Source organism: Monodon monoceros, unplaced genomic scaffold, assembly GCF_005190385.1.
Source record: "Monodon monoceros isolate NGI ecotype Baffin Bay Population unplaced genomic scaffold, NGI_Narwhal_1 Super_Scaffold_6, whole genome shotgun sequence".
Lineage (NCBI taxonomy): Eukaryota > Metazoa > Chordata > Mammalia > Artiodactyla > Monodontidae > Monodon > Monodon monoceros.
The window spans coordinates 30,465,575-30,482,188 of record NW_021703783.1 but is presented as its reverse complement, the minus strand read 5'-3'; the positions used below and the strand labels follow the sequence as shown (position 1 = coordinate 30,482,188).

The window sequence follows — 16,614 nt, the reverse complement described above, 5'->3', positions numbered from 1 at the left end:
GGAGGCTGTTTCATGTGTAGAAAATCCACTTTGTAATTAGCCCACTGTGAAATGAATCACGTCAGGGGGAAATCTGAGGGAACCAGTAGGCAGTGGGCACTTGGCAACTGCTGTGCCCACAGACCACCAACATCCCAAACATTGTCTCTCATCAGCAATATCATCTAAAAACAAAAGTAGTAGTGTGTCACATCTGGGACAAACCGGAAGAAGGGAGGAATAAACTTTATTTTGCCAAACAAGAAATTTGGACTTCATACACCCCCAGGGAAACCTGCCTAAATAAAATGGTGAATTAATAGAATTCTATGAAAACTCTGAAGGCTGGGAATATCATTTTCTTTCTTATTTTTATTCTGAAAAGCCCTCAGATATACATTAAAGGGACATCCAAATTTACACACATTTTTCCTTTTCATTACAATACAAATATTGTAATAAGCTCTTGAAATTAATTTCTAGTGCTAAACAAAGAAATTATAAAAAGGATCCAAGAACAAATGATAAGAAAATTCCTTTATCTACTTTTTTAATCCAAGCCGAGACATAGCATGTATTTTTTCTCATAAAATACAAATATACCAGGCCTTCCTCTTAAAACCAAAGCACAAATTCCTAATTAGTCAAATAATTCCTCTGACTAACAAGATTTGGCAAGAAACTTTTCCTGTCTATTCCAAATAACTGAGCTCACAGACCTATTAAATCCCAATATTTATGCAGACAATGATACATTTGATTTTCAAATGTCAACACTATTCCAAAATGAAAGAGGGGCTTCAAAATATTACAGACATGGATCTCAGTGTTACTCCTTTTACTTAACTGACATCTTGGCAGTAGATACAAAAAAATGTTAAAAAGAATCCCACAGGAAGTCATCTGAAGGGGGAGTGGCAAGGAAGCTGAAAACTGCCACCCCAAACCAAAATAAAAAGCCCCCAGCCAGCAAGTCTGCCCTTCATTCTGAAATCTACAGAAAGAAAAAATAAAGCTAGCCACAGTTCATTTACCATTTTTCAGACAAACACAAAGCCTGGCTATTTAGTTGCTGGTAACAGACCCTGCACTCACCTGGGAAACTTCATACAGCAGTTTGTAGTGTTCCTCTCTTTTCTGAAAAGTGCACAAATTGCAGCCCATTCTAACAAGCAGAGAGAGAGAGCAAATCTTCTAATTTCCCCAGAACTGAAAGGCAAGTGAACTGAAAGGGAATCACCCTCCAGACTTGACTACTGTTTTTCATCAGTCACTTCAGTCCAGAAACACAGACAAACCGCTGTTAGCTGGAAGCACAAGCCAGGGTGCTGTGTAGCAGCATGCTCTTCTTCGCTTTCCCTAAGTATCTTGCACTCACGGATACACACACAGAGTTTCCAGTCAGTTCATGGCAACACTCCCCCTGTCTCTGCATCAGTGCACATGACTACACAGATTCCAGCTCATGAATATTAATAGTACCTCATTGATTATTTATGACAGAACATGTTAGCAGGGAGGGGCGTCATAGCTGCTGCTGGTGACAGATGAATATTCACTAATTAAGAAGCAAATGTAGTGTGGTTAAACAAAATTCACTTGTGTCAATACCATCTCTGTTTATTAAGGACAGAGAGGTTGAGCATAGGGCATTTCAAAGAAGAACATACACTTAATTTCTCCATTAATGTAAGCTTTTAATATGGGAGTAAGAAATTCAGAAACAAATTTATACTTAGTTCACATCTCCATGTTTTGTCACAATTAGAAGAAATATTTTCAGTATTATTAAGTCTAGGGGAAGATGGATAGGAGCAATTATTTAAATTTATAAAATAAACACAGAGGCAAAGGAAAATTTGGGGAGTGATGTGGGAAAGGAACAGAAGATGGGGGGTGTCATTCAGAGTTTTAATCCTGATCCTACAAAAATAACTGAATAGTTTATAGGTAAAGATCATTACTTACTAGGGAGGAAATAAGGCATATTTTCTTAATCTAAATAAAGAACATTTAAGCAAGTATCAGTAGATATACTTGTACAGATAATAAATATTTTAATTAGATAATGGGGCATATCAATTGAATGTAGATTTGCAGCCTTGTAATACATGCAGGCCTATATTTAAAAATTAGATAAACACAATGGCTTTTCTGAGAAAAATTTCAAGTGCATATAGTATTTATGCTAATTTTATTAAAGTCATATATAATATTTCAGAAAGCTGACACTGGTAATATTTAAATTCTAATGTAATGCACATTGACTCCATTTATGATTCTATACTTAGAGTTCATAATATACAAAGGTGAACACAGACTTAAAAACTGAACTTAAATGTTTTGATAAGAGAAGTAATGAATTTAATTTCATACTCTCGCAATATATATATTGTATTGCAAGCTGGCATTTTTTGTCCCTTAAAGATATGCTGCAAACAGCTAAAGCAGATAATAAAAGAAAATTCCTTTTGTTCCTGTACTGACTTATCCACAACCTCTGCTAATTAAGAAGTATGTCCTTGTACCAGCACATCTTTAAACTGGACAGGATAGCAGGTGGGTTCCAAAGCAAAAATAATTACTTGGAAACTGATGACTCTGCTTAGGAATTACATTGGATCCTGAAGATTTTTAATTGCTCAACACTTATGGATAGCTACTTTTGGGGGTCCAATTTCCTAAAAGTGCTTTGTCAAATGTTTAGAACCGATAACAGGAAATGATTCTAATGAGTACTAATTGTTAACAAATTGGCTTTGCAACTAGCAACACCTCAACACCAGCAAGGAGCCAGGAGATAAGCAATCAACTGCTGCTTATCAGCCATTTCCCTTGGGATGTAATAATCCGATTTTCTGGGCCTAATTTCACCTAACAGCCTGGATGAAAGCCAAGCTAAGAGAACTAGATGAAAGCGGCATCATAATTGAGGACCTGATGTGAACAAAGTTTACCAGGACTTCCTGCAAATTAGAAACCACTTGTAGTAAATATTAATTATTTTGATTCCTTTATGAAAAGGATATTTCAAGGAAGTATTTGAGGGGACCTTTGTGAAAGTCAGTTGCGGCCACAAACAGATGCAACCTCCTTAGGTGCAGTTGTAAAATATATATGTCTGATGCTTTTTAAAATTTTAATTTTCTTTGAGTCTCTACACCACTTCCCATGAAGTGTTCTTATGCTAGAGATCACATCCTCAAAGCAAGCATTGACTGTTTTTTGAAGGATTCTACATTGCTGAGCTGTGATAGAATTAATGACTCTCAGATGTTTAAATTCTGTGCTTTAAAAAGTCAGATCAAGGAATTAGAATGCAGTAAGGCAAGGATGGTTCACTCATCTATCAATGAAAGTGTTTGCTTCCCTCACTGATAAAAGTCTTTATGCAACAGGTTTTGAAAGCTAAGTAGGAAACAATTATTGAAGCTATGGTTGCTTATTGGGGCTTTCTTATAATATTTTGCCATTGGTTTGTAAAGAAAAATTAAATAATCACAGCTTTAAAATAGTTTCTTAGTCATAAAAATGTAAAGAACGAACAGTGAAGTAAGAAATTTCAAATTAAAGCTATTCTTTCAGCAATAGCTTTTTGACTGTTTTCTTTACTCATTACTATTTCTGCTATTCTCTAATTTCTATCTCAGGAAGCAAAGGCAGCTTCTCCAATCATTTATCAAATGCTGCCCTTGGCCCATGCACCTTGGAAAGATTCCATCTTTTGCTCCTAATGGGTTCATCCTGGAGAATTGAAAGGTGATTTGAAAAAAAGAACTATAATTCCAAATTTCTCTAAATTTCAATAGAGAATGAGGGTTAGATTTTTCCAATGACTAAACTGTGAAATCTTGTATTAGAATATAAAGTTTGAAGCAAATAGAGACAAATGAGTTAACCTGAACAATGTTTTAACAATGCAAATAGATTAGATATTATCTGTCTTGGACAGTAACAATATGGAAGAGTACGGGTTAAAAATAAACAGAGAATAGATGTTTATCTTCCCAAATATCCTTAGGAACAAATTCATCAAAGTGTAAAAACATATGTTGGGTTGGGTATATATTTCAAGATATAGTTGTTTATTTTAATTGCTTTTAATTTATGTTAGTTTACTCCCCTCAAACTCAGTGGCATTCAAAATAGGAGATGTTCATCAAGATCTGGAGTGCTATATAAGAGGGCTCAGTGAGAAGTAAATGAAAGAAAGGAATCCAGCATTTACCTTGCTTTTCCTATATAAACAGTACTACTAGACTAAACAAATAGTAGATGAGAGGAAGTGTCTCTTTGTAGAATTATGCCAGCTAACAAACCAAAAACAGGAATGATAGAGCATGCCCATGCCAGCATCCCTTAATTATTTAATGGACCTAGTAGCGAGAATTAATGGCTGCTGACATGACACACTCACACATACACACACACAGGAGATAACTGGACATTGTGTACCACCTGACAGAAGAAAATGACACCTTTCCAAAAACGAGTCTTTCCCAAAGTTGAGCAAATTACATGGAATGTGGAGGACCAAGGAACATGTTAAATTATGCCATGGAGATGCAGTCAGCCAAATTCAGACTGTGGGCAACTCAACATCGATAGATACACATTCCAGTTTCTGAGAGAGAAGGAGAGAGTGAGAGAGAGGAAGAGAGAGGGAAGAGGGAAAGGGAGCTAGAGAGAGGGAGATAGGATGGCTAGGAAGTCTACAGATTGAAAGAGACTTTAATGACATTTTATAAACAGACATTACTAAGCTATATGTTTGGGTATGCAAATCATTTGGGTGATAAAATGATAAATAAACCTAAGAAAATGATTACCAAAAAAGTCAAGAGGATGGTTACTCCTTAGGGGTAGAGAGGGGGCTGTGTTTAGGAGGGGACACCAGAAAGTTTCAGCGTGGCTAACAAAGTTCTAACTCCTGATCTGGGTAGTGGTTTTACTAGGTGGTCATGTGATAATTCATTTAATTGAGCTTTGTTTTATGTGTTTTCTATATTTTTCCTACATTTACAAGAAAAGATTTTAAAAACTAATTAACAAAGAGGGTGTACCTGTGTTCCATCCCTGGTGGTCAATACAGTACACAGTTGCAAGCCCTACCAGAGAGAGATGGACAGTCCAAATGTGCCTATTTTGAGCCACCGATCCCCTTGAGTCTGTGACAGCTGCCATCAGTTGCATATGATTCTTTCTCTATTGCCTTTGCAATGACTGGGGCTGTTTCTCCTATGTGGGTGTGGACGTTCGGTAAGTAACTCCACTCTCTGACCCTCTCTCTATCCTTGCCACAGTCATGTGTGGATCTTCTAACTAGGCTATGACTACCTATCTTGACACCTAGTATACAAATTTCCACCCTAGTCTCAAACTTGCATTCATTTTAGGGATATATCTGGGCACTTTTGAGTAGCCACTTAGCTGCCTAACATTTTCTAAAGTTAATATCTTATATTCAATCACAAAGAACTGAGGCTCAGAGAGACAGGATCTTGCTCAAGGTTAAACTGAGTAAAGAGATCTGAACTCAGTTCTCCAATTACAAATTCTGTGGTTGAATTCGATAGCTAGTTTGCTGAGCTATCTCTCTTGTACAGGAAGCTAGAGCTACATCAATATGCCTTTACATGATCCTGATGACAGGAAATGAAGGCTAGCCCTTCAAAGTGCTGAAATGAAGTGAGAGAGAGAGAGAGAGAGAGAGAGAGAATGAACAAACCTTTAAAAAGATATATATAGCCTGAAATAATGAAAGTGATTTGTAGTTAAAAATGTAAACTTTATCAAACTACTGAAAAAATTTTAATATGTCACAGCTAAATCACTTCAGTTGGCTAAAACCCCTCCACAGCCTTCATTGCATGTGGTCCCCAAGTACGCAGTAGAAAGTAGAAGAAAGGACAACTCATCCCGGTTTGCCTGGGATTTCCCTGGCTTTTAGCTCAAAGTTCCCTATCCTGGAAGGCCTACAGTCTCGGCAAACTGGTCCCTGGAATGCACACCTCTTTTTTTAGGCTCCAGCAAAGCCAAACGGCTGTATAAGAGTCCCCATCTCTTCCTACTGTTGGCCCAGATTTTACTTCATCCTGCTTATTCTTCAGAAACACAAATCAAGCTATTGTGGTTCAGTTTAATTTTTTTTTTTTTTTTCTTTTTTGTGGTACACGGGCCTCTCACTGTTGTGGCCTCTCCCATTGCGGAGCACTGGCTCCGGACGCGCAGGCTCAGCGGCCATGGCTCACAGGCCTAGCCGCTCCGTGGCATGTGGGATCTTCCCGGACCGGGGCACGAACCTGCGTCCCCTGCATCGGCAGGCGGACTCTCAACCACTGCAGCACCAGGGAAGCCCCTTGTGGTTGAGTTTAAATGCTCTCTCCTTTCTGGACTCTTGGAGTTGAAGTAGTGATCTCTTCAACTTGTGAATTCTCAGTGCATTTTATCTGTATCCATCTCAAGACACATAACACTTCTACTTTACATCATTTTTACATACATGCCTTACCCCTCTTATTGGACTATGAGACATGTGAGGACAGCAGTAACATAAGTCCTGGGCAACCTGAGATGAGTTGGTCAATTGATCTTTGACTTCCTCAAAATACTAGCCTGGTGTCTTTCACACTGCAGGTCTGCAATAGAGGTATAGTGAATGAATGACTGTTATTGGGATATGAGAACAGACCTGATTCTGGCAAAGTGACATATATTTGTGTTTCTACTCTATACCTAATTTCCAGGTGACATTTTTCCCCCACTAGGGCTGGTTCAAGAACATTAAGTCAAAGTACTGAAGAATCATAAGCATTAAGATAGATTTAATCTGGTTCAATTCTATATACATAAATTCGAGAATCCATGAAACAGAATTTTTTGTACCAGGTACACAAATAAGTAAAGTATGATCACATGAGTTTTATCAGTTATTTCATATATATATATATATATATATATATATATATATACTATGTCTACATTTCAAGTTATACTTTGTTCCACATATTAGTCACATATTCATTTATTTATTCCCCAAATATTTATTGGGCACTTATGTCTGGTGGTATAATAATGCAAGGTGTTTGAAATTATACATCATCTCGTTTGATGCTTACAATTTCTCTGAAGTAAACATGTCAGATATTATCCCTTATTTATTAATGAAGAAATTATTAGATGTTGAAATTCCCAATGCCAGGAGACCTAGAGCCTTTGTCTTTTGGCTCTAAACCAGTGTTTTCTCCAGAATACTATGAATATCAACTAATATCATGAATTTACAAAAATGCTTCTGTTGATAGTACACACGTGACATCCATTTGCTTAGTTACAGCTCCAAGGACCAGTGTGTAATGGAGCATCCTTTTCACACTGAAATCACTAGGTGACCATCTTCATTTTGTATCTACAATTATTGCTTGCAGAACTAAGAGGGCTTTACCAACTTATGGACTCCTAAGAATGTCAAGTTATTAGACTAGACTCCAATGGAAAGAAGGGTGTGGATTGCAAGGAATAGGACTAGGGTTCCATTTGAGCTTTGTTACTATTACCTGTGTCACTTTGTGCAACTTACATACTCTGAAATAATACTTACCTTGCAGGCTGATTGTGAAGATGGAATGAGATAAAATACATGAGAAGGGATTCATTAACCGTGAAGTATTTGGTCCATACTGGGGCAATAGTTCGGCATGGGTTCTAGAATCAGTCTGCCCTGGGTCAAGTCCCAGCTCCCCTAATTTCTATCTATGTGATGTTGGGCAAGTTGTTATTTTTAAACTTTCTCTGTTTCTTTGTTTCTCATCTCTAAAGCAAGGATAATAATAGCATCTACCAAACAATTACTGCAGGGGTTAAAGTTACTGTGATGATAATGTGTCATGTATACCTGGCGCATAGGATGTACCCCCATCCCTACTGGCTACTAGTAATCATACAAGTAGTGTGGTAATGATAATAATGATCTCTGTTTCCAATTTCCAGGTTATCTATTTCTAATTTTTCTATCATAATAAATCTCTATTACATTATTTCAAATTTACTCCATGGAAACATCATAGCCATACTTCTGTCTACCTTGTTTGCTATTGTACACTTGCATGTTGGTCATTCAACAACTTCTGAAAGGCTGTTTCCCAGCCCCTTGTATAATAGAAATAGTGGCGCATTTTGTAAATGCATAAAAATATTTTCTGTGTAAAGAATGTAATGTAATACATTCAGAGTAATAACCCTGATGTTATATTTACTTCTTTTAATGCATAATGTGTAAATAATGTGAACATAAGTGTACAAGAAACTGATGATCACATCTGAAGCAAGATTCATACAACTGTGAAATAGATAGTTCTTTGAGAAATTTAATGACGACTAATCTAGCCCAGTATAATATTGGCTTTCTTGATTTGATCATCTATAGGCCAATTGGCTATGTACATTCCAGGGTATCATGTTTTGGTAATGTCACACTGTTTAGCAATGTCATGGATAGTAAGTAGGGTTTCCCAGCACACTACCATCACTGTTTTTAGTTCTACAAAAGTGACCTAGTAAATGCTCAGCAAATCCTTTCATCTACCAGAATTTTTTGAACACCATGATGGGTAGAGAATGGTGATAATTCTTACACATTTTTGAAAATAAGAGCTAATACTTATTTAGCATTTTTTACATACCAGTCATCATTCTGACACTACGTGTTATTCATTTGGTTTAATCCTCATGTCAACCCTCATAGGTGAGTACTATTAATATCTCCTCTTGACAAGGGTAGAAAATGGATCACATTAGTAGTAAATGGGGGAGCTAGGAGTCAAACCCAAACAGTCTGGGTCCACTACTTAATCAGTATTTTATACTGATTGTCACTCAGAGATAATCATCATTATGACAAATTCCTAGATGGTTAGAACAAGGCATTCTGGTGATGCTTGTAGCACACTGAGATGGAAGAATTTCCCCAAGGACCAGAAGTGTAGTCTAAAATTAACTCCCAGGTTCCAAGTTGTATCCTCAAGCATGGCTGCATAAAACAGATTGAATAAATCTAAGCAATTTCATAACCTTACTCCACTCCACTGGTGATGGAGGATTGCTGCACTGAATATGTACCAACAACATTAGAATATCTTTCCTTCTGTAATAAATATTAATAAATATTAAATGCACTAATAGTAGGGCAGTCATATCTCTATATTAAGAAATTATCAACAGTTGCTTAAGTAAATTTGGAGGTTTTGAGAAAAGTGAAGGTATACAGATTTGCTGATGACTCCCAAATTTGAATCTCCAGGTTTAATTTCTCTCTTAAGCTTCAGAACCCCTTATTCATTGACTAATACATTAACATATGGGTTGTCCATAGCACATTAAATTCAATTTATCAGAACTTAAGCCATAATCCTCTCCCTCCAAAACTGCTGCTTTACAAGTGCTCTGCATCAAAGAATGGCCTGACCATCCCCAGGGGCTCAAGTCTGAGGTCTGAGCATCTGCCTTGGCTTTTCTCTCTCCCTACACCTAATGACCAAGCACTGTCAACTTTAACTGCTACATCTCTCTTCCTTCCTTCCCAGACCACTCTCCCAGGTTCAGGCTACTACCTTTTCTCAGCTGGGTCCTTCATTCACTCAAGAGCATTTGGAGTTTAGAATCATATAAAGAATGACCTGATGGGTTTTTGCTTCTCTCTGCCTGCAAACACACATTTATAAGCCCTTCATTTTTAGTTAATTTTTTTAAAAAATGAAGTATAGTTGATTTACAATGCTGTGTTAGTTTCAGGTGTACAGCAAAGTGATTCAGTTATACATACATACATATTTTTTTCAGATTCTTTTCCCTTATAGGTTATTACAAAACACTGAATATAGTTCACTGTGCTATACAGTAGGTCCTTGTTGGTTATCTCCTCTATATATAGTAGTGTGTAGATGTTGATCCCAAACTCCTAATTTATCTCTCCTCCCCTCTTTCCCCTTTGGTAACCGTAAGTTTGTTTGCTATGTCTGTGGGTCTGTTTCTGTTTTGTATATAAGTTCATTTGTATCATTTTTTTACATTCCACATATAAGCAATATCATATATTTGTCTTTCTCTGTCTGGCTTACTTCTCTCAGTATGTTAATCTCTAGGTCCATCCATGTTGCTGCAAATGGTGTTATTTTATTCATTTTTATGGCTGAGTAATGAACATTGGGGTGCATGTCTCTTTTAGAATTATGGTTTTCTTTGGATATATGCCCAGGAGTGGGATTACAGGATCATATGGTAACTCTATTTTTAGTTTTTTAAGGAACCTCCATACTGTTCTCCATAGTGACTGTACCAATTTACATTCCCACCAACAGTGCAAGAGGGTTCCCTTTGCTCCACACCCTCTCCAGCATTTATTATTTGTAGACTTTTTGATGATGGCCAGTCTGACTGGTGTGAGGTGATACCTCATTGTAGTTTTGATTTGCATTTCTCTGATAATTAGTGATGTTGAGCATCTTTTCATGTGCTTTTTGGCCATCTGTATGTCTTCTTTGGAGAAATGTCTATTAAGATCTACTGCCCATTTTTTGATTCTTTTTTTGATATTGAGCTACCCCCAGTTCCCTGGACCCTAACCTACCTATCTCTCTCTCCCCCTCTCTTCTCTCCCCCTCCAACATGCACACACATACACAAAAGAAAGTGTAAAACAGAATATTGCTGCTCTAGGGGTGGAGAGTACAGTTCTGTCAACAACACTCTTTAGGTCTTCTTGGTATCTCTCTTTTTTGACTTTAACAGAGTATAGACTCTACTTTTCTATCTAGTACTGTGATATATACTCTCTCATCCTTGGAATCTGCTCACCTATTCAGTCATTATAATAATATTCAAGGTATATAAAGTTTACTTCTGGATCTCATGGAGTAAACTTTATAGTGAGAGGAAGCAGTAAATAAATAAATAGATAATCATTACATAAAATATCCAGGCAAGTAAAGGGGTTATCACAGAGTGATGTGATGGTGAGTAATTGGGTCATCCTTCTTGGCTACTCTAGAGTCTGGAATATCTCTTTTATTCCCTGCCTGCTGACATACATGCATACATATAATCAAGTAAATGTAAATTAAGAAAAATAAGGCAGGTAAGGGAATAGCAAGTAAAGAGAGAGGTTCTTTTAATAGGGTTTTCAGGGTGTGAAGTTTTCTCCACCTTCAGGACCCTAGGAAATCAATTATCTATTGTAGTCCTGGTATTTTCAGACCTACTTCATCCCATTGCCACTTTTTTCTATCATGAAAACATCCTTAATATGGCTGTTTAAAACATTAGCATTACAAATCCATATGTTAATACCACATCAATTTCTGTCAAACTGATAATATAGAATGTCTGATTGTATAACAATTCTGGCTCAGAACACCTATCATCAGAATGAGTACTTGAGTTCTTTTAAGAGTTTGAACTTATCTAGAAATGTCTTCCAACCTCACTCTGAAAAACTTCCTGGTACAAACTTGACCGAGTTACATACCCTTTAGATGCCTCGATGCCCTCACTATGAAATAGGGATATTCACAGTGCCTACCACAAAGGGATTGTGTGAACATGTGTTTTACCTGCAGCCTGCTTCATGTAGCTGCTCAATAAATATTGGCTAACATTATTAGAGCTTACAATATCGTCTTGCTGAAGTGTCTAAATTCTGTTATTGTGAAGACATCCAAAAAAGAGGCAGCTATATTTTTGTTTTGTCTACCGTTTTTGCCTATGACTGGAAGGATATTTTGAAACATCAATTTTCACTGGGGAAAAGTTGGATTCCTCTAAGATTAAACAATGGTTGATATCATAGTGTCTGGCAGCCAGGAAGGAGCAGAAAAGAACTACCTGGTTATGGGAGGTAGGGCCTGGGCCAAGACATGGACCCTCTGAGTTCCACGAATATTTGCTGAGCGCTTCCTCTTTACCATGCCCTGTGCAGGCCTCTAGAATGTGCTATACTTAAGTAGGCTCATTTGTGAGACTTTCTCAAGTGACACATGCACAAGCTCTAGTCCCAGGGCTTCGAGTCAGCAAATCTGGGATGAGACCTAGAAATACACATTTTCAAACAATCCACAGAAAATTCAGATATGTGCATCCCTTTCCCTCCTCAAAACCTAGAAGTAAGGTGTTAAACCAGACACTCTCTTGAATGCCTCCATCAGGAGAATTTCTATTATGATTACTCATGTGATTATGAAGATCTTTGGGTCTTTGTTACTAATTTTAAAAAGTAACTAACATTTCCAAAGCACCTACTATGACAAATGTGCTCTAAGTCTCACAAAAATTTTATGAGATATATATGGTATTTTTTAACGTAGAAACCTCAGGCTCAGAATATTATGTGATTTGATGAAAGTCACACAGCTGGTAAGTGGCAAAGCTGAGATTTAAATCCAGATGGGCTTTACTCTAAGACTGTGTCTTTTCCAATAAGATATTTCACTTCCCTTAGGAAGTAAGGCAATAGAGCCCACTTCATATAGCACAGTGTCTTTGATGAATGTGCCGTGAACAAAGAGCTGTGGGAAGTAGGCTTGAAGCAGTCATTGCCTCTTTTTGCAGTTCACCAGACATGTCCTAACTATGGGCTATGCCTATGAGCAATTCTTACCAGACCTGTGGCAAGGCTGGGTTTTAGCTTCTGGGAATCAGGTATGTGGTTAAACATGAAGAACTTACCACCCTCTAGAGGGACAGTGAGTGACCCAAATTAGAGATATTGGAGCCAGGCAAAGGGAATTAAGTGACTGCTTATTGGATTCTATGTTAATGAGATGATTTTCCATCATGCACCATAATTGATTAAGTAAAAGTATGAATCCATATACTCTTCTGAAAGATATGAGTCTTCTTTGATTTTCAGTATCTCTAGATACCAAGTTCAACTTGTCTGGAGCTTAGTTGCTCCATATTTGAAATCTCTTTCAAAGAGTGATGACAAAACACTTAAGGTTATTGAGGTTATAAAGCTAATGGTATCAGAGGATAATTAAGGGTATACCTTGGAAATTGTGGTTTCAGGTTGGAATTCTTAAAATTGTTTTTGTTTTTAATCCAGCTATATGTAAGCCTCCTTCTTAGCTAGCCTGAAGTAGACCCACAAGTCTAGTGATTAAATCCAGTGAGAAGGGACCATGTGTATCCACCACACGCCTGCAAGCAAAATTCACCAGCGTAGTGGAGTCACATGGTGAATATAGCCTAGATCCCAGACTCACTACTTGGAGAAAGACATTCAGATGATCTTACAGACCTGCATCCAACTTTGTATGAAGGAGAGATGCATCTTTACTTCATTAAACCACTAAAGATTTGAAAACTGTTTGTTACCTTAAAATAGCTTAGTATGACTAGGACACAGAGACAGCACGTCTGAGTTTATGTATTTAAATAAATACAGTTAGCATGAAAAAGCTCAACTCATCATGAGTCAATAACAAGTCATGATGGCTTCTGGGGACCTCTTAAGCAATTTTGTGTAAAGCAATACAGCAACATTACCTAGCCCAATTGAATGAATATTCAGACATATCAGTATAAAAATTGTCAGGTTTCTCAATAAGCCATCCAGATTTTCATCAGCTCATTTGCTTAACCATAAAGATAAGCTATATTTTTTTTGGAAGGAAGGGAGAATAAATCCAACATAAGGACAGTCTTGTATAAGCAGACTAAATATATGCACAGTGTGATCATACAGCACTAATTACCCTTTGGAGAAAAACCTTGCCCATTTTAGAAATACTGATGTTCAGAGTGGCTTTGCATCTTAATTGCATTAAGACAGCAACTTTGTATTACCAAACAAACATAGCATAAGTAAGTTAAGCTCATTTCTAATCAAATGATGAATTATTTTCGAATAAAGGAGAGTAGGACCTGAAGGAAACCAGACACAGGATGGAATGGTTTTAGTATGGAATAGGAATTTCCAGAGCATGATGAACTTCTCAACAGAGAGTAATGAAACAACATGGGCTTCAAAACCAAAAAAATCTTGGTTTAAGGCCTAGCCCTACAATTTGAGCTGCAGTAGCATGCTTGACTTTCTGAGTCTCAGTTTCCCTTTGCGAAGCAGAGTTAACAGCTTTTGCCTTGTGGCATTGTTGATAATATTACATGAAAAACTTGTTCCTCATATAAGACCATCTTTTCCTATCACAACTCCTAAGGGTCTTCCTGCTTTCTGAATGATTTGGATGAGTTACAATTGCTAACTTGTTCAAAATCTTAACAGGTAAGGATGTTAAAATATCGACTTTTTGACTGCTGAGGGTGGAGAGGGTCTAATGGCAAGGTAAAGTAAAATCTTATGATTTGGGGAAAGACTCAATGTTATGAAACTAATATTAGAAGTTAGGCAACATTTTCATGGCAGTACATCTCTTAAGAATATACAGTGTTATGTGCAAAACATCAGAGGTATAGGACTACACAAATTCAGTAAAATTTTGGGAAAATTTTTGTAGTAGAATGAAGCTTAAAGATTTATCTAACTTAACTCACTGCCAAGCAGTGCAAAAAACAAAACAAAACAAAAAAACAAAACCCAGAGTTGAGCCTATGTTGCTAATTTTTAGTGAACAAAGAGGAGTTGTTGAACAATGAAATGAGGAATAGTTCAGGAAAACCAGAATAAGCATACATAAAAAGAGGGAAGCTACTGGAGGATAGGAGCTTCGATAATCATGACTTGAATAAATGTCATACTGACAAATGAAATTCCCATTACGCGTGTACTATGTGTGCACACATGCACAGAGATGGAGAATGAGATGTATATGCATATTTTGTGTGTATGCATATATTCATAAAATTTTGGACACTAGTAATGATTTCTAATGGAGTTTATTATTGGAAATTTATTACAATAATGATAACCAATAAAAGTTCATTGAAATGCCAGACAATCTGCTAAGTATCTGTGAGACATAGCTCCTTTGAGAATTTATTTCACAATTTTTGCCATGTAATGGCAGATACCCAATATTCTCTTCTAATATTAATTAGTAAAATGAAAATTAGTTATATTTGTGTTGATTCTTTTTTTTTGGTTTAATGATAAACCTATTTAACTATTTTCATAGGTGTAGCACATAAAATGGTGTATAATTCAGTAAGAATAAAACTACAAATAAAAGCAAATTGATAGCTCTGTCAGGCTCAAGAAATACTAAGGTAATGAGCCAAGAGATTCTAATTAAAAACCATCAGTTAAATTCATTTATTCATTCAACAAGTATTTATTGACACACATGGGTCCTCTGTTAACCTTAAATAATTAAATAAATAAATCATTAAAACAGAATTCTCAGTAGAGATATAGTATACTAAACACTGTGGGATATTAGCTGGTTGAGTGATCTATTTTATATATATTATTTACTTATAAATATATGATGCATGTATATGTATTTCATTGTTGGTAATTTTTGAGTATTTCTCAGAAAAACATAAGGTAGGATATATTTAGCGAGGAGAGAGGGAGGAGAGAAGGAGGAGTTGTAGAAAAATTGTCAGTGGAAGGAACAGTGAAAAGATGAATATTTAAGAAGGCATGGAAACATTAAAGGAATGACATATAATTTAGTCTGCAGGGTAAAGTTTGGAATCTCCTCAGGAGAGATGAACTTGACTATTGGGTGAAAAATCTTGAGGGTCTCTGTTTGTTCTTTCTGCAGTGGGTAATGAAGAGCTACTGAAGATTTTGTGTAAGGAGTGCCAACAAATAGGCCATTATTTCAATCTCTCAAGAGTCTTAAACTGGAAGAAACAAAGAGGAATCTAATAACAGTATTAATAATAAAAAAATAAACCTTTTACAATAGTATGTAAATGGTCATGAAAAATGGGAATGGAAAGAAGGGATATACTGAGTAAATGAGAGAAATGCTACAGACACAGGTTCCAAGCTGTTTTGCCAAGTGATTGGCAAGGGACAGGAAGGAATCAACAACGAATACATTTGTAAGATTGGGTGTTTGATTTCAAGGCTATGTCTTTAATAGAGATAAGGAGTTCAGGAGGAAGAGTTACTGTGGAAACAGTTTGGAGTTGGGTATGATGATATTGAGGTACTTCTTAGAATAAGATGTCCTCTATGGAGTTGAAATTTTGATTAGAGAGGACAAAGATAATGATACTGATACGGATGTGAAGGTCACCAATATGTATCTGAAGGTAGTGAGTTGGAAAAATATCAAAGAAAAAGATATAGAAAAAAAAAAGGGTCCAGAACTGAACCTCTAAAGAAATCAGAAAAGGACGGGACAGAGAAGAAAGTCAAGAGTCAAGGGAGTCGAGAATCCACAGAAATACAGTTTCAAAAATGAGGGGCTCATTAATAGGGTCAAGTATGGCTGAGGATTCCAGGTAGGGGTGCAGTGCGGGGAGTGGTGGATTGGAATGCATCAGTCATCCTTGAGAGGCTGATTAGAGGAAGGAAGAGAGATCTGCACAGAGTTGAATGAGGGATGGGGCAAGTGATGCAGTGTTGACAGTGGATGAAGACTATTCTTGCAAGAAGTTTGTAATGGAAAGAAGAGGAAGCTAAAATGTTATTGTAGGAGACGGTAGGATCAAGAAAGGATTTGTTTG

At 36.7% G+C, this 16,614-nt stretch overlaps 1 protein-coding gene across 2 annotated transcripts in view; it reads right to left on the bottom strand.

Annotated features, from left to right (window-relative positions):
* Positions 1-16,614, bottom strand: part of PDZRN4 (PDZ domain containing ring finger 4) — a 371,452-nt gene that overhangs the window by 143,644 nt on the left and 211,194 nt on the right. Inside the window, exon 1 of one of the 2 annotated variants that reach the window (XM_029205434.1) lies at positions 1,075-1,403. The exons of the other annotated variant lie outside the window; for it this stretch is intronic. Within the exon in view, the coding sequence (XP_029061267.1) occupies positions 1,075-1,143 (69 nt within the window). The 5' untranslated portion in view covers positions 1,144-1,403. Of the gene's footprint in view, positions 1-1,074; positions 1,404-16,614 lie in introns of those variants that run through there. 2 annotated transcript variants of the gene reach the window in all.